This window comes from Molossus molossus, unplaced genomic scaffold, assembly GCF_014108415.1.
Source record: "Molossus molossus isolate mMolMol1 unplaced genomic scaffold, mMolMol1.p scaffold_m16_p_18, whole genome shotgun sequence".
Classification (NCBI taxonomy): domain Eukaryota; kingdom Metazoa; phylum Chordata; class Mammalia; order Chiroptera; family Molossidae; genus Molossus; species Molossus molossus.
The window spans coordinates 62,101,648-62,118,993 of NW_023425353.1; the positions used below are offsets into that span (position 1 = coordinate 62,101,648).

At 58.5% G+C, this 17,346-nt stretch overlaps 1 protein-coding gene across 1 annotated transcript; it reads left to right on the forward strand.

The window, feature by feature from the left end:
- The first annotated feature begins 8,285 nt into the window (after positions 1 to 8,285).
- TMIE (transmembrane inner ear) lies at positions 8,286 to 15,210 on the forward strand. The gene is made up of 4 exons (XM_036267476.1): positions 8,286 to 8,381; positions 11,685 to 11,802; positions 14,622 to 14,771; positions 15,013 to 15,210. Exons 1-4 carry the CDS (start codon positions 8,286 to 8,288, stop codon positions 15,111 to 15,113), a joined length of 465 nt encoding a protein of 154 aa, XP_036123369.1. The 3' UTR covers positions 15,114 to 15,210.
- Positions 15,211 to 17,346: the final 2,136 nt, after the last annotated feature.

The following is a 17,346-nucleotide window of genomic DNA, read 5'->3' on the forward strand; positions in this document are numbered from 1 at the left end:
CCGCAAGCCGTCCGCACGCCGCCCGCACGCCGCCGCCGCACGACCCGCCCCCCTGCGCCTCGCCACGCCCTCCGCTGCTCGCCACGCCCCCCGCGCCTCGCCACGCCCCCCGCGCCTCGCCACGCCCTCCGCGTGCCTAGCCACGCCCCTAGCCACGCCTCCGGGTGTCACTCACCGTGGCGGGAGCGAGGGCCCGCCTGCGAAGTGGTACACCGCGTCTGACCGCCCGGCGCCCGCGGTCTCTCCCGAGTTCTCCCTCTGGTGTCCTTCAGGGTCCGAAGGCTCCTGGGACCCAAAGAGGGGGAGCTTGACCCTTCCGCTCCCCACCGACACCCATTCAAGCCCAGGCTCGCCTGGCTTCCCGAGCAAGCACCCCGAGGAGACCCAGAAGGGACCCCGGTTTCCTCGTGCTGGCAGGGCCTTCCCAGTCCCCCTCGGCACTCCCAGTCACAGGTTCTGCTGGCCTCGGGTGCAGCCCGCACCGAGTCACAGAGGCCGGCACAAGCGGAGCGCTGGATGAAACCTGTAGCCGAGAGTGGGGTAAACCGAGGCCGCCCCACCAGCCCCAGGGCCGGCGGCCACGGCCAGCCGCCACGCCTGCCTGTGACCTTGGGGAAGTCCTCCTCCCCCCACTCCTGGGTCTCAACATGGCCCGGTAGAGCGTAAAGCTAGTGGTTGTCTGTGCCAGGGCCTGCGACCTTGGGAAGGGTGGCGTCAGCCTAGTCCTGAGGACCTCCCCGAGGGGGAGGGACCGTGGTTCATGCCTGTAACAAAGGAACCCGCTGTCCGACCGGGTCCCCCTCTGGCCGAGGCCAGGTCCCCATTACTTCCTGTAGCCGGCAGTTTCCAGGGGTTGACCGACAACACTGGGCCACCTCTGCCTCTTTCGCCACTGAGAACACGGGCAAAAAGGGCTAGTCCAGAGGCAGGCAGTGGGAGGGCACAAAGGGTGGCCCATCAACCCCCTACTCAAGTCTGAGGCTGTGGCCGGCATGTCTCATCCTTCCGGGATGAAGAGATCCTGGTGGACAGGGTTCATGGCCAGTTCCAGGGGTTCCTTAGCAGATGAGCAGGGTCTTGGAGGGTCTGTGGGACCCCAGGCAAGCGCCTCTTTGGGGCTTGGGAGGAGAGGCTAAGGGCTGGAGAATACCCTTGGCCACATGTGGAGAGAGCAAGGTCATCTAGGAGCATGTGATCTAACCACCTGCAACAAATGGGGCAGGCAGGTCCCTAAGCAGGAGAGATCTGATCTTGTGCTGGGTGTCTCTGTGGCAGCCCCTCCCCTCTGGGCCTCAGTTTCCTCATCTGCACCTGTAGCTGAGGAAAGGCAGTGCTGCCTGGGCTCACGCAGGAAGGGAAGAGCTCTATCAGCTTCCTCCCCAGAGTCCAGACTTCCTGTTCAGCCACATCTGAGGAAATAGGAAGACTGGGGGCCAGTTTTCATGCGCTCACTCCCCACTCACTGGGTGACCTTATGGGTATTGCCTAATCCAGTTTTATTATCTACCAGATGTGGGGCAAGACCTGCCCAGCCTCTCTCCCAGCTCATCCTTGGCTTGGGGCCAGGTAATCTGTAGTGTCCCAGGGAGTACCTAAAGGACAGTCTCTACTGGGTCCACCTACCCTGGGCTACCTACAACACAGCCAAAGGCCTTTGTCCAATCCCACTTTACTCCCACACCCCTTGCACACATATACGATACCACAGTAATGTGGTGGTGTGTACACTCACTTGTGCCACACAGATTCATCTACACTGAACTCACTGGCAGGTCCTCCATGTTGCACAAGCCGGGTGGCAGCCCTGTGTGCAGACCATGTGCATGTCCACACAGACACAGGCATACACACTGCTCCTTGGAATGTACACCGAGACTCATACCCAGACACATACAGAGGCAAGTACAAAGTGCATGTGCACTCTTGTGTACACAAATTTCTTGGGACACAAGCACATGCTTATGCACACACAGGTATCACCCAGGCCTGACCCAGCCCCAGAGCTATTCTGGGCTGGGCCTGGGGCCAACAAGATCAGAGACTGCCAGCTCCCAGCAGGCCCCAGTCTCTTGTCACAGGCCTAGGCTGCCCAGCCTCCACCCTCAGCCCAGGCTAAGTTCAAGATGCCCCAGATCCCAGACTGACTCTGACTGGGGGGGATCCTTGCTTCCTACCCTCTCTTTCCTCAGAGCTAAATCTTGAGCGCTGGGGTTTCAGGTTCCAGCAGAGAACTCTCCACAGTGTTCCCTGGCCACTGCTAACTGACTCTGCTCATGGCTTCCAACCCAGAGGCCCTGGAAGCTGGACTGGGTTCCTACAGGAAACCCACAGGAGCTAAAAATAGTACACAAGGGACAAACAGCGTTCTGCAGGCCAGCATTCACACCACCGTGCATGGAGAGAACACTGTCTTCCAGGGAAGCCAGAGCTCCACCACCCCAGACCTCATGGGCCGACTGGGGGCAGGGTGCAGGGGGACATGGAGACCTCATAAGAAGTAGAAATAGACTGGACAGTGGGCAGAGCTCTGGATTAGGGCCTGAAGACTGAGTTTGAGGCTCCAGTTCCTGAGTGCCTTAGGCAGGGCATAACCCCTCTCTGAGCCTCGCATTTTCATGAGTAAACAGGGGAGAGGAATAAAAAGATAGGGCTTTAGCTTTCAGGATGTTCCTCTCACCAAGGAGTTTACTATTGGAGAATTGGAAATAATGCAAATGTTCAACAATAGGGCGTTGATTGAACAAGGTATTGTTGGGTTTCTATACAGTGTAATATCACACTGTCTCTAGCAACAATGACAATAATTATAACGAGTAGCATTTACTGAAGGCTTGTAATGTGCAGGTGCCGTGATACTGAGGTCATACCTATTTTACAGCTGATGGATTGAATTCAGAGAGGTTAAGTAGCCCACTGAAGGCTCACACCTGTCAATATGATTGTGCCCCAGAAGTCTTAGTTCTAAGCATTAAAGCACCAAAAACTTTAGAAGTTATAAAGCATAAAGCTACAAATTTACAAAAAACATATTTTAAAGTTTAATTACTTAAATTTTCTTTATGCTAATCTAGTTTAATGAATTTTGGATAACTTTAATGTTCTTTCAGCTTTTGCCGTCTTCAAGAGTAATGTTGAAGACATTAAACATTAAACTTCCAAATAATGTTTCTTGTAAATTTGTAACTTTATACTTCTGAGGTTATTAAAGCTTAAAACTGCACTGATGTCCAGCCAGTGTGGCTCAGTGGTTGAGCACTGACCCATGCACCAAGAGGTCGCCAGTTCAATTCCTGGTCAGGACACATGCCCAGGTTGTGGGCCAAATCCCCAGCGGGGGGCATGCAGGAGGCAGCCAATCGATGTTCTCTCTCATTGATGTTTCCATCTCTCTCTCCCTCTCTCTTCCTCTCTCTCTAAAATCAATAAAAAGAAAAAAAAATTTTTGTTTTAATATATTGATTTAAAAAAAACTGCACTGAGGCCCTGGCCAGTTTGGCTCAGCGGTTAGAGCGTCGGTCTGCGGTCCGGAGAGACCTGGGTTCGGTTCCCGCTAAGGGCATGTACCTCGGTTGCAGTTTGTCCCCGGCCCTGGTTGGTCGTGTGGGTGGCAGCCACTCGATGTGTCCCTTTCACGTCGATGTTTCTCTCTCTCTCTCTCTCCCTCCCTCCCACTCTATCTGAACAAAAAAAAAAACTGCACTGAGACTTTCAGAATACCCTGTTATTTTAAGTCAGTTTGACTTCAGACCTGTGTGACAGTGCTTGACAGTGTGTTGGGGTGGGGGCGGGGGATCTAGGACGCCTCTGTTGGGTAAAATGCCCGGGGAAAGGTATATGATGAATAGCACGCAGCAGATCTTGGCTGTGTTTAAGAGCCTGTGGAGAAGTGGGGCCCACTGGGCGCGGTGGCTGCCCCAGAGGACAATGGCAACACATGAATGTATTCCCTTTCAGATTTCCTCATTGGGCTTTCCCTGCTTCTTGGATGGAACAATGATGAACTTTACAGGAAACAGTGACACCCCTCCCCTCCTGGGCTGAGCCAGCCTATCGGGGAAAGCCAGCATGTTAGTTCATATAATCCTCCATCAGCCTGTAATGATAGTGTTGCCCTCTCCGTTCCAAAATGAGGAAATCGAAGCCCAGAGGAGTAATGGTTTGTCCAAGGCCACTGTTAGGTTCACTAACCCCAACCAAGTCCCCTCTGACCCCATATCCCAAGGGAGACCCCATGTTCCTGGTGGTCAGTGTGTCTTGCCCTAGCCATGCCCATGACAGGCGGCATGAGGAAGAGAGGTGCGGATGGAGAATGCAGAAAGTCATTTGGGCTGCAGTGGAATCCTGTTTGCCTGGCCAGGGCAGGCCCGGGGAAGATGGGGTGGCCCAGCCCCCTCAACCCCCAGACTTTTCCGCGCACTCGGGAGGGCCTCCTTGAGAGGTCCCCTGAGCCAGCCATGCTCTGCCAGTGGCTCTCCCATTTGCCTGCCTGCTCTGTCATCTCCCAGGCTTGACACCTGTGGATGGCGGAGGCCAGCCCTCTGCCTTCTGCTGCAGCCTGCCTTGGTCCTTGCTCATCTATGGCACCTCCCAGCAAGGGTCCCACAAGGCCCTGGATCTCTATAGGGTTGCCAGTCTGTGCAGGTCTCCACTGGTGTTCTTGGTGAGGAGGAATGCAGGGGTTCCACACCTGAGCTGCTTCTCCAGCACGCAGAGGTGGGAGATGAATAATAATGGAAGGAAGGAAGGAAGGAAGGAAGGAAGGAAGGAAGGAAGGAGGAAGGAGGGAGGGAGGGAGGGAGGGAGGAAGGGAGGGAGGGAGGAAGAAAGGAAGGAAGAGGGAGGGAGGAAGGAAAGAGGAAGGGAGGGAGGGAGGGAGGGAGGGAGGGAAGAGGAAGGAAGGAAGGGAGGGAAGAGGAAGGAAGGAAAGAAGGGAGGGAGGAAGGAAGGAAGGAAGGAAGAAGGGAGGGAGGAAGGAAAGAGGACGGAAGGGAGGGAGGGAGGAAAGAGGAAGAAAGGAAGGAAGGAAGGAAGGGAGGGAGGAAGGAAGGAAGAAGGGAGGGAGGAAGGAAAGAGGAAGGAAGGGAGGGAGGGAGGGAGGAAAGAGGAAGAAAGGAAGGAAGGAAGGAAGGGAGGGAGGAAGGAAGGAAGAAGGGAGGGAGGAAGGAAAGAGGAAGGAAGGGAGGGAGGGAGGGAAGAAAGAGGAAGGAAGGAAGAAGGGAGGGAGGAAGGAGGAAGGAAAGAAGGAAGGAAGGAAGGAAGGGAGGAAAGAGGAAGGAAGGAAGGAAGGGAGGGAGGAAGGAAGGGAGGAAAGAGGAAGGAAAGAAGGAAGGAAGAAGGGAGGGAGGAAGGAGGAAGGAAGGAGGAGGGAGGGAGGGAGGAAGGAGGAAGGAAGGAAGGAAGAAGGGAGGAAGGGAGGAAAGAGGAAGGAAGGGAGGGAGGGAGGGAAGAAAGAGGAAGGAAGGAAGAAGGGAGGGAGGAAGGAAAGAGAAAGAAAGGGAGGGAGGGAGGGAGGAAGGAAGGAAGGAAGGAAGGAAGGAAGGAAGGAAGGAAGGGAGGAAAGAGGAAGGAAAGAAGGACGGGAGGGAGGAAGGAAGGGAGGAAGGAAGGAAGAAGGGAGGGAGGAAGGAAAGAGGAAGGAAGGAAGGAAGGGAGGAAAGAGGAAGGAAGGAAGGACGGGAGGGAGGAAGGAAGGGAGGAAGGAAGGAAGAAGGGAGGGAGGAAGGAAAGAGGAAGGAAGGAAGGAAGGGAGGAAAGAGGAAGGAAGGAAGGACGGGAGGGAGGAAGGAAGGGAGGAAGGAAGGAAGAAGGGAGGGAGGAAGGAAAGAAGGAAGGAAGGAAGGAAGGAAGGGAGGAAAGAGGAAGGAAGGAAGGACGGGAGGGAGGAAGGAAGGGAGGAAGGAAGGAAGGACGGGAGGGAGGAAGGAAGGGAGGAAGGAAGGAAGAAGGGAGGGAGGAAGGAAAGAGGAAGGAAGGGAGGGAGGGAGGGAGGAAAGAGGAAGAAAGGAAGGAAGGAAGGAAGGGAGGGAGGAAGGAAGGAAGAAGGGAGGGAGGAAGGAAAGAGGAAGGAAGGGAGGGAGGGAGGGAGGAAAGAGGAAGGAAGGAAGGAAGAAGGGAGGGAGGAAGGAGGAAGGAAGGAGGGAGGGAGGGAGGGAGGAAGGAGGAAGGAAGGAAGAAGGGAGGGAGGGAGGAAAGAGGAAGAAAGGAAGGAAGGAAGGAAGGGAGGGAGGAAGGAAGGAAGAAGGGAGGGAGGAAGGAAAGAGGAAGGAAGGGAGGGAGGGAAGAAAGAGGAAGGAAGGAAGAAGGGAGGGAGGAAGGAAAGAGAAAGAAAGGGAGGGAGGGAGGGAGGAAGGAGGAAGGAAGGAAGGAAGGGAGGGAGGAAAGAGGAAGGAAAGAAGGAAGGAAGGAAGGAAGGGAGGAAAGAGGAAGGAAGGAAGGAAGGAAGGAAGGAAGGAAGGAAGGAAGGGAGGAAAGAGGAAGGAAGGAAGGACGGGAGGGAGGAAGGAAGGGAGGAAGGAAGGAAGGACGGGAGGGAGGAAGGAAGGGAGGAAGGAAGGAAGAAGGGAGGGAGGAAGGAAAGAGGAAGGAAGAAGGGAGGGAGGGAGGAAAGAGGAAGAAAGGAAGGAAGGAAGGGAGGGAGGAATGAAGCAAGAAGGCAGGCAGGAAGGAAAAAGGAAGGAAAGAAGGAAGGAAGGAAGGAAGGAAGGAAGGAAGGAAGGAAGGAAGGAAAGAGGAAGGAAGGAAGGGAGGGAGGGAGGAAGGAAGGAAGGACGGGAGGGAGGAAGGAAGGGAGGAAGGAAGGAAGAAGGGAGGGAGGAAGGAAGGGAGGAAGGAAGGAAGAAGGGAGGGAGGAAGGAAAGAGGAAGGAAGGGAGGGAGGGAGGAAAGAGGAAGGAAGGAAGGAAGGAAGAAGGGAGGGAGGAAGGAGGAAGGAAGGAGGGAGGGAGGGAGGGAGGAGGAAGGAGGAAGGAAGGAGGGAGGGAGGGAGGGAGGGAGGAAAGAGGAAGGAAGGAAGGGAGGAAAAAGGAAGGAAGGAAGGAAGGAAGGAAGGAAGGAAAGAAGGAAGGAAGGAAGGAAGGAAGGAAGGAAGGAGGAAGGAAGGGAGGGAGGGAGGGAGGGAGGGAGAGAGGAAAGAGGAAGGAAGAAAGGGAGGGAGGGAGGGAGGGAGGGAGGGAGGAAGGAAGGAAGGAAGGGAGGAAGGGAGGGAGGGAGGGAGGGAGGAAAGAGGAAGGGAGGGAGGGAGGGAGGGAGGGAGGGAGGGAGGAAGGAAGGAAGGAAGGAAGGAAGGAAGGGAGGGAGGGAGGGAGGAAAGAGGAAGGGAGGGAGGGAGGGAGGGAGGGGAGGGAGGGAGGGAGGGAGGGAGGGAGGAAGGAAGGAAGGAAGGAAGGAAGGAAGGAAGGAAGGAAGGAAGGATAAACCAGAAGAGTCTCCCCACCCAGGCTGTCCCACTCCTTTTCCAAAGTCCTCCCCAGGTCTCCACCGCCCCTCAGAGCCTCCCTCCCCCCTCTCCCTCCACCCTGGGTTGCCAAGGCTCACCCTGGGGTCAGAGTGAGATGTGGGCCAGCTTCAAGGAGAGGTCAGAGTCAGGGCTCAGGCTTTGGCTCAGCCCTTCCAGGGGGAGCCTACCCTGTCCTGCTGGCTACAGATGCTGGCTCCTTCCGGAACCTTCCATAGCACCCGCAGCTGGCAGCTCTGACCATACTATCTCCTGCTCCCCATCCCCCACCCCCAGCTCTGGTGTCCAGGGTGACCAGAGCCGCCTCTGGGCAGGAAGCCAGTCCAGAAAGCCCAGGACATCCCTGAGCACCTGTCACCATGGCAACCTGCCTGTCACGCCCCCCCTCCCACACACACCTAGGTCCAGCACAGCTTTTCACATTCAGAACGTTAGAATGGGAAGGGCCTCAGAGATCAGCAGATTCCAGCCCCTCCCCTTATCCCAGATGGAGAAACTGAGACCCCAGTGGGGAAGAGAGGGACTGTTGTCGAAGGACCTGACCCCAGCCTGCCCTCCCTCCCACCCACTCCCACTCCTGTGGGTTCAGGTGGGGGTGGAAAGGGAGGGGAGCGGGGAGGCTGGAGCCTGATCCCCCGGAGGAGGCGGGCCCTCCACCCGCACTGATGGGGGTGCAGGCGGCACCGCAACCGGACACCGAGATGAATAAATGATGCCCACTCGCAGCCTGCGACCAGATCGCCACCGCCGAGCGCCAGCTGGCCAGGGGGCAGTCGCCGGCGTTCGGAGTCGCTGGGCTCCCGGACCTGCGGCCCAGGCGGCCCGGCGCGAAGATGGCCGGGCGGTGGCGGGGCGCGGGGCCCCTCTGGGCGCTGGGCGGCGCCGCGCTGGGGGTCTGCCTCGCGGGGGTCGCCGGGCAGCTGGTGGAGGTGAGGCCTCGCGGCGCGCGGGGGCTCAGGGCGGCCGGCACTGTCCTGGCAGGGGCGGGGGTTGGAGGGTTCTGACCCAGAGCTGCCTTATCCTTTCCTCCTGCCCTGGGAGACCTGGCTTAGTGGGGTAACACAGCCCCGCCCCAATGCTTCCAGGCTGAGGGAGAGCCCGGAATCTGAGGTCCCTGGTCTTAGGGGAGGCACAGCCCCTGGTTTCAGGACATTCACCTGATGGAGGAGGCTCACCTTGACCGAATCTTAAGGGTTCCCTGTCTGATTGGGGGGTACAGTGGTGTCCAGTCTGATGGGATCACTCAGCACCTCTCCTCTATCTTCTGTCTGATGGGGGCCCTGGGCAGAAGGGGTGCAGAGTCCTTGGTTTTAGTGACCTCTAGTCTGATAGGGGAGATCTAGTCCCTGACCTTAGGGTCTCCCTGGAGGAAACAGCTCATGCCTCCGAAGATCTTCCGGGGTCCGCTGTCAATGGGGAAGACGCAGCCTTGGGGAGGAGGTGGCATTCCAAGCTGGAGGCTGGGGTCAGGAGGGTGAGGAGACCCTTTATAGAGCAGCCATGCATTGAGTTTGACTGCAGGCTGAGCATTTAGCTCTGGAGGGGAGAGGCAGGCAGGGCAGGACCCAGGGCCTTAGGGTCTGTCTTGGCCCTGATGGTAAGAGGGAGCTAACAGAGGTTTCTAGCAGGCGGAGTCCTGGTTTGGACAGAAGAAAATGAATTGGAAAGGTACATGTAGTCGGGAGAACTGGGAGGAGCTGCTGAGAGTACCCAGGAACAGGTGAAGATGGCTGGCTGGTTGGGAGGGGAAGAGAGGGGCCATCTCCCTGCCCCTCTGGACCCCATTGCTGCTGAGCCAGGAAGGGGTGCCAAAAAGTCAGCCCAGACCCAGACGTCAGGCAGGACCAGGGGGAGTGCGGAATGCAGCCTGTGCAAGCAGAGTCGAGAAAGCAGGGAGACACCCAGGAGAGCCCTGAAGCGGCAGTACCGGGGGACAGGATGGGACAGGGAGGTCAGAGCCTGATCCTGGGGGTCTGAGGGGACACAGTCCTGAACTGAAGGGTCTGGGGACATGGGTGGGGCAGAGCCCTGCAGCCGGATGCTAGCCTGTTCTTGCTGCTGACCAGGGGATGTGATCAGAGGACTCCGCTGGAGTTAGATGTCAGCTCCAATGTCCCTGTAAGGGGAGCAGGGCTGGCTTGAGCTGCATGGAGTGTGTTTGGGCCCCTCACTGGCTGCCCTGAGGCCTCAGGTGCAGAAACCGAGCTGGCCTGGGTACAGGAGAGGCTGAGGGTGGGGGAGGGGGCGAATCCGTTCTGAGCCAAGGACCCTTCCCCAGACCCCTGGAGCATGATTCCTCCCATCTCATTAAGGGAAATTACATTTGGAGCCCATTTACCTGCCATCTGCCTACGGCCCGTGCAAGGGCCTAGCTGAGCCCGGGGATCCAGGGAAGCACCAGAAAGATGGGCAGGGCTGGAGCCCATGGCACCACCCACCCCAGCCTTACAGGCTTCACCCCTACAAGCTGCGAGGCTCTGACAGAGGCCAGGGCCTCCAAGCTTCGGAAGTCAGACCTCCAGCAGTACCCACCACAAGGAGACACCACTACTACCTGTTCCTCTTCACCCAAGGCCCCAGCACTGCCCAGCCCTTGACCCGACACTAATGTCATGTGCTGACCACACCCACGTGTACACCAACCACATGTGTGCCCCACCCCTCACATGTAGCCTGAACCCCCACATGTTCCTGATCTCACATATATGTGGTATCCACCCTAGTTCGGCCTGGTTAAGAGAAAAGAGTCAGGGAATTACGTACCAATCCTGGCACAAAGATCCTCTGGGTTACCAGCGACAGGCTGCTGATCATCTCCAAGTGTCCCCAACACCTGCTGAAGAGTGTTCATTAGATGAGGGAGCACCTGGCTTGTGGGAGAAATCCAGTCCATGCTGTGGCCCTGGGGAAGGATTGGATGGCTGGTGACCTGTGGGCTGCCTTTTCTTTCCAGAGAGCCAGAGCGACTCCTCAGGTCTGTCCTTGTTTGCTTAATCAGAGGACAACATGGTGCACAGATGTCCTGGGGTCCTCCCTCCTAAGCACTAGCTCCCATCTACACCCCTCAGCCAAAGTTAGTGACAGAGATCATATCCCTGTCAGTCCCATAGATCAGGGACTGGTCTTCCTCAGACCCTCCCAGAACAGGGCTGGGTCCAGACCCCAGAGCAATGCCACGTACACTTAGAACCCCCAGGACAGGGCTGTGTCCCCTAGACCTCCAGGGCAGGGTCATGTCCCATCAGTCCCCCAGGGTAGGGCCATGTCCCCTAAACCACCAGGAAAGGGCCATGTCCTCTTCAAGCCCCCAGGGCAGCATGGGTCCCACTTGGGAGGTGGGAGGTGGCTGTCTGCTCAGACTTGCTCCAGCTGTGCTTACATGATTTGGCCTCCAGGTGCCGCTGCCGTATTGTGAACAAATTATTTATCTAGTTCTGTCCTATAAAGACTGTCTTCTGGTCAGAGGAAGTGACTCTGGTAGGATAGATGACTATTGAGGCCATCTGGTGTGGGTCCTGGCGAGGCAGCAGGGTCTTGGGCTCCACATCCCACCCGACACTGAGGGTACATGAAAGCAAAGTCCCTAGGGCAGTACAGACCTTGCCTTGTCTCTGGCCTTGGTCCTGAGTCCCCATCTGCCTGTGGGGGCCCAGAACTGGAGGGGGAGACCCACAGGCTGCCTGAAAGGGCCTTGAACCTGATAGGGACAGGCTGTCCCCTTTTGTCCCTTTGGGCCTTGGTTTCCCCAAGCACCAACCACCCTTGCATTCCAAGTCCTGCTCCATGGTTCTGGGGCTCTGTGCTCTTCTCATGTTAAATTAGGAACTTCCCAAGGCCTAGGGCAGCCATTTTCAACCAGAGTGCTGCAAGAGTTTTAACGCATGCAACACCTGACTGTTTAGTCAGGGGCATTGACCTCGTTTCCCTTATTGTCAAATAAAGAAGAGTCACAATAGCCGTCCAGTGTAAACGAATCAACATTATACCTATTTTTTTGTCAGATCGGCCAAAAATATATGTTTAGTGCACCACAGAATTTTAGTAATTAATTTATGTGTGCCATGAGATGAAAAAGGTTGAAAATCGCTGGGCAATGGTCATGAATGTCTAAGACGGTTGATTCTAGGAGATTCTGAAATGCTTGAGCTAAGTCCTTGCTGAGACCCGGGCCTCTCAGCCCAGTCCCACCCCTGGCCTCTGCCTGGCTTAGTCCCCTCTCTCCCCTTCCGCAGCCCAGCACCGCCCCGCCCAAGCCCAAGCCGCCCCCGCTGACCAAGGAGACGGTGGTGTTCTGGGACATGCGTCTGTGGCACGTGGTGGGCATCTTCTCGCTCTTCGTGCTGTCCATCAGTGAGTACTTGCTCCCTGCCCCTCCCCCAACGCAGGGCAGTGGGAGCAGAGCACCCCTGCCCCTGGCACCACCCCTGGGGCTCCAGCAGCAATTCCGGGCAATGCAAGCAGGCCAGGCGCCCGCAGGAGGCCTGCTGTGGTTTCTGGCACCTCCTGATCCACACAAAGTCCCTGTGGAGGGCTGACAGGCCAGTGGTGACCTGAAGTATTCTGCCCAACCGGGGATGCAGCCACATGGCAATTACAGTAATTACAGGGGACTTCAGGAACCAGGACGAGGACGTGTCATTTTTCCCTATCGAGGGCCTCCTGAAGCTTTTCCTGCAGTTGGGCCAGCTTAAAGGGCCCACACCCAGGGGCCCCAGCAAGGCCACCCTGGCCACAGCTCAGCCCGGAGGCTCCCCAGATGCCATTGCCCCGAATGCCTCACACCCATCTCAGTGAAAAGCAGGAGACCCCTTTACCTCCAGGGCCTGGGGGTTGCTTGACACAAAGTCACAACAGAAATGGGTGGGCATGCTCCTTTCAGTCGTCCTTCTGGGGTGTGGGTCTGGAACTGGGGGGAGGGAGCAGAGAAAGGCCAGCTGGGTGGGGGAGGCTGCCATGGCAGAGTCTGAGGGAGGTTCCTACAGGCCAGAGGGAGTGGGGCTCAGCCTCCTGCAAAAGGCTGCAGAGAGGGGTCCTCTGAGCGGCACAGGGGAGGGTGGGAGGGTTCCCGGGGCCTGCTGGAAAGGCAGTGTGGGCAGAGGTGAGAGCAAATGGTCCCGTTTCCTGAGCGCACCCTGGGCCGGGGCTAGAGTGGGACAGGCGGGGTGCTGTCCCAGATGGGTCCCCTGAGGGCTCCAAGGGAGACAAGGACATCTAATTCGCATGTGCTTCTCCAAACCGAGTGCCTCCCTGTGGGAAAGTATCCACCCCACCCCCCACCATTCCTTTACAGCCAGGTGGCACAGGAGCAGTCCAGGGTGCGGGGACAGGGGCACTCTGGGCACACACTGGCCTCTCCTGGTCTCTGCTAGGCCCCACATGGTGGAGGTGCCTGGGGCCACACAACAGAGTTGTGGTGCCAGACCCAAAGAGCACTTGGACATCAACCACAAAGACCGATTCCTGCCCCTCACCCCATTTCCTGGAAAGGGTGAGGGGTGGTCTCAAAGGCCCGCCGGGGCAGAGCAGCAGGGATCCCGCGCAGGCTCCAGGGAGCAGGGGCGGCCTGTCTCCTGAGGAGGAAATAGCGTTCCTGCCCCCCAGTCTGCGTGGGCCTAGGGGGGCACAGACCCTTGAGAAGAGGGGCTGTGAAGGATGGGGTGCCTCCGGGGTCTCCTCCAGCCTGGGGCCTTGCATCCCAAGCCACTGCCTGGGCCCTGGAACTCAACCCAAGGAACTTTGTTTCTCACTTTCCTTGAAGAGAAGCACCCAGGCCAGGCGTGGAGAGGGGCGGCGCTGAGCCTTGCTCTGGCCTCCAACAGCTGCCCAGCGAAGCCCAGGCCTCCCGGACCGGAAGCGGGCCCTGTGGACAGCCGAGTGTGCACGGTCACAAGGAGCTGCCTGCTGGGCGGCTGGAAGGTGGTCCAGGCAGTAGGGTTGGCTTGGGACGCACCCTGGGCATCAGGCGTACATGCCGGGTCTGGAGAGGACCAGGGCCCGGATCTCTGGACCACAGAGGCTTTCTGTCTACTCAGGTCTATCCCCAGAAAGCAGACCTACTGTGGGGCCCCTCATGCAGCCCCCTCTCCAGAGCGTTCCTGGATGCTATTAGCCCCCCATCTGTTCATTCAGGAATCCAGTCTTAAATCAGTAGCAAAGGCTTTGAGACTACCTCACTCGTTCATTCATTCTTTCACTCTTTGAGTCTGGGGGCTCCGCGGGGCCGTTGTATTTGGCCGAAGTTGTACAGGATGACTCCAGAGGGTGCTGCAGCCCAGGCCACGTAGGTCTGCTCCATCTTCCCCAAATACGCCTGCCTCATCCTGCCTGGCTCTCCTGTCCCCAGGAGTCTGCCAAGAGTCAAGTCTGGTCGTCTGATTTATAACAGGAAGCAGCTCCATCCCCTCCCCTGAGGCTGGGGCCAAGGTGGTCAGACTGTGGGGGCCTCAGAAAAATAAACTCGGTCCAGCCAGGTCCTGGCAGCCCTGGCCCCCCATGCCCATCACCAGACAGGCCAGCTCCATGCCCTGGCCCAGCTGCGTGGGCGCAGCCACCCTGGGCAGGAAAACCGCTCCTGGAATAACTCTGTCTGAGGTAAATGCCCCAGGACAGGGTCTGTGCCCTCGGCTGTCACAGCCAGGAGGAGCCCAGGCTGGTCCTCGGGGAAGCTGAGGAAGTACAGCCACATCCTCCAGGGTCCGAGGCCGCTCTGATCCTGCTCTTAGGAGCCTGAGGAGGAAAAACTAGGGTGCACATGGAACCCCGAGACCTGGGTCAGGGGCTAAGGCACCTCCAGGAAGCCCTGCTGGAGTAATGGGGCAGCTGTCTGCCCTGCCCTACGGGGTCTCTCAATCCAGACAGAAGGACCCTCGGGACCAGGACCCGTGACAGGGCCGGCGCTAAATGAAAACATGAGACCCCTTGTTCAAAAATGATTAAGAATTTCAGGACAGAGCACAACAGCCCTCTGAGAGCAGGGGCTCGTGTGACGCAGGAAGCCAGCCCTGCTCGGGAGACACCTGCCAAGTCCCGGGGCCTACAGGTTGTGCAGATGCGGAGCCTCCTGGCAGAGTCTCTGAGACACACCTGGGTAGATGGAGGCACGCCTGAAGTCCGGGCACCTCCCTGGGTCTGAGCTCCAGCCCTGGCCAAGCCTGCTGTCCTCCCTCCAGTTATCACTCTGTGCTGTGTCTTCAACTGCCGGGTGCCGCGGACCCGGAAGGAGATCGAAGCCCGGTACCTGCAGCGAAAGGCAGCCAAGATGTACACCGACAAGTTGGAGACGGTGCCACCCCTCAACGAGCTCACAGAAGTCCCCGGAGGTGAGCAGGCCCGGGCCCCAGCCACTTCCCCAGACCTGCCACCCAGTAGATTCAGGGACGGGACCCAGCTCTGTCCCTGGACACCACAGCACAGAAATTGGTCGGAGTGAGGCAGGTAAAACAGGAATCGCGCGGGCGGGCGAGGTATGGAGGAAGAAGAAAGGGAAGGCTTGGATCGGGAGCTGCGATGCGAACCCTAGAATGCTGTCTCACCCCTGTGACATGCCTCTTTACCCCACAGATGATAAGAAGAAGAAGAAGAAGAAGGACAGCGTGGACACAGTGGCCATCAAGGTAGAGGAGGACGAGAAGAACGAAGCCAAGAAGAAAGGAGAGAAATGAGGAGTTTCCTGGAGGTGGCAGCTGGGGCTGGCAGGCGCTGGGGCCCACGTCCGCCAGGGCCCAGGCATCTTGGACTCCGAGCTCAGCCGTGGACCATGAAGGGTGTAGATTCCACACTGCAGAACATCCTCCCTCTGCTCAGAGGGGGTTGCAGAGGCCCGTGGCCACGTCCTTATGGCCAGTCAGGGGCAGGAACAAGACTGCCGGTGTCCTGCCTCCCTGTCTGGACTCCGCTCCTTTTACCCCATCCACATGCCGCTCGGCCAAGCTGGTCCAGGGCCACTGTCCCTCTGAGATCCAGAGCAGCCTCACCCCCGCCCCAGACATGCCTCGGTCCTACCCTTCGGCAGAAGCGGCAGTGGCTCTGAAGGGGTGAGGGGATGTGGGGGTCGCTCGGGGAAGGTATGGACATGGACGGTCGACAGGAAGCTGTGGCCCGGGAGGTTCTCAGACCTCTCCAGGTAGCAGTCCTGGGGACGAGGGGTCCGCCTCGAGCCTGCAGGGGGTTCTGGTCCAGCGGGGTGAGCAGCAGCCAGAAGCAGGAGAACCCCCAGCCCGGACCAAGCTCCTGGCAGAGGGGTGCAGGGTTTACTTTTGGGGACGCAGCTGAGACTGCAGAGGCCAACCTGAGGCTGGGGGCTCAGGGCTGGGGCTGCAGGGTGGGTCACGGGGACAGAAGGCTGCAGCCAACACATGGGGGGAAGAAGGGGCGAGAGCTGGCATCTGGCCCCATCTTAGGAATCCAGGGAGCGTTTGAGAAGTCAGGGAGGCCCTGGGGTGTGCTGTGACCCTTTCTCTGCTCAGCTGTGGCGGAGGTGTCAGGGCCCCAGGGCATCACTGCAGGGGCCCTTAGGGGTTGGGGCGTCCTCCGCCCTCCTGAAAGAAGTGCCTGAAAGAAGCACTGCTGATGGGAAGGCCCACAGGCCACCGGGCGCCATCCCTGGGGCAAGAGAGGCGCGTCCAGGCGGCAGCCGCACCAGCCGAGGCATTCAGACCGGGGCCTGGGACAGACACAGAGGTTTCGGAGCCGGGGAGCTGCTGGGGAGGCTGGCGCTCCCCCTGCAGCCTGCAGATCTGTAAATAAAGCTGAGTGCCTTCTTGTACCCAAACGACCTGAGTGACCAGTGCTGGGTGGCAGAGGCCAGGCCGAAGTTCCCTTTCTGGAATCAGGATGAGCTGGAGGGAGCGACAGTGACCAAGAGCAAACGGGCAGCTTTGGCCAGCTGGGCTCCACCGAGGCAGGGCAGCAGGGCCAGGGAGGAAGCTGCCAGGGAGGCCTCCTTACTCCCCTCCACTCCACCCTTTGGTTTCAATAGGCCCCAATGCTCTGTGCTGGGGAAACAAGAGTCAAACCTGGCTCCTGACTGGGAGCAGCGATAGGGCAAAGGCCATGCTACCCACACCGACCAGAGCCCTCCTGTGCGGACAGGCAGCAGAGGCCCAGAGGGGCAGGGGCCACTTGAAGTCAAACAGGGGAGCAACTGGTAAAGCTTAGGGTAGTCCAGGCCCAGGCTCCCTGACCTCTGACCTGGGCTTCCATTAGCCCTTTCTGGACAGGCATGGCTGCTGACAGTGGGGATAATTTCTGACCCCAGTGGGCACCTGCCCCAGTCTCCAGGCAGGAGGTGCTTCAGGGCAATGACAGGGTGTGTTCTAGCCCCTGGCCAGGAATCAGCTACAGTCGGAGAGCCTGACTCCCACCAAAGTCCCACAGAAAACACTCAGCTCCCTGCCCAGACAGAGCTGCCCCTCCGTCCTCACGCTGTGTCCTGGCAGCACCAGCTTCGGCCTGGGCAGTACGTTCTAGGTCCTCCCTCATTTAACCCAGTGCCATCCCTGCACGCACACTCCCTCCACCCTCCGCAGGGGCCACCCCTGCCTTCTCTGTGGAGGCCAGTCCTGGGCCTCTGTACCTTTCGGCGCCAGAATCCCCATCCCACCCCCATCTGGCTGTCATCCCAGAGAGCGAGGGGCCTCCAAGGCCCAGGAAGGAGGAGGCACGAGGAAGAGAACTGCTTGTTTTTATTTTTTTTCTTTATTGATTTTAGAGAGAGAGGGAAAGGGAGAGAAACTTTGATGAGAAAGAACACTGATTGGCCACCCCCTGCATGTCCCCCACTGGGGATCGGGCCCACAACCCAGGCATGTGCCCTGACCAGGAATCGAACTGGCGACCTTTTGGTGCACGGGTTGACGCTCAACCAGTGAGCCGCACCGGCCGGGCGGAAGAGAA

Excerpts from the sequence above, each read along its gene's own strand:
- TMIE (XM_036267476.1), top strand. The coding sequence starts at position 8,286 with ATGGCCGGGCGGTGGCGGGGCGCGGGGCCCCTCTGGGCGCTGGGCGGC. Across the intron at positions 8,382-11,684 it reads TCGCCGGGCAGCTGGTGGAG|CCCAGCACCGCCCCGCCCAA; the intron begins GTGAGGCCTCGC and ends CCCCTTCCGCAG. Across the intron at positions 11,803-14,621 it reads GCTCTTCGTGCTGTCCATCA|TTATCACTCTGTGCTGTGTC; the intron begins GTGAGTACTTGC and ends TCCTCCCTCCAG.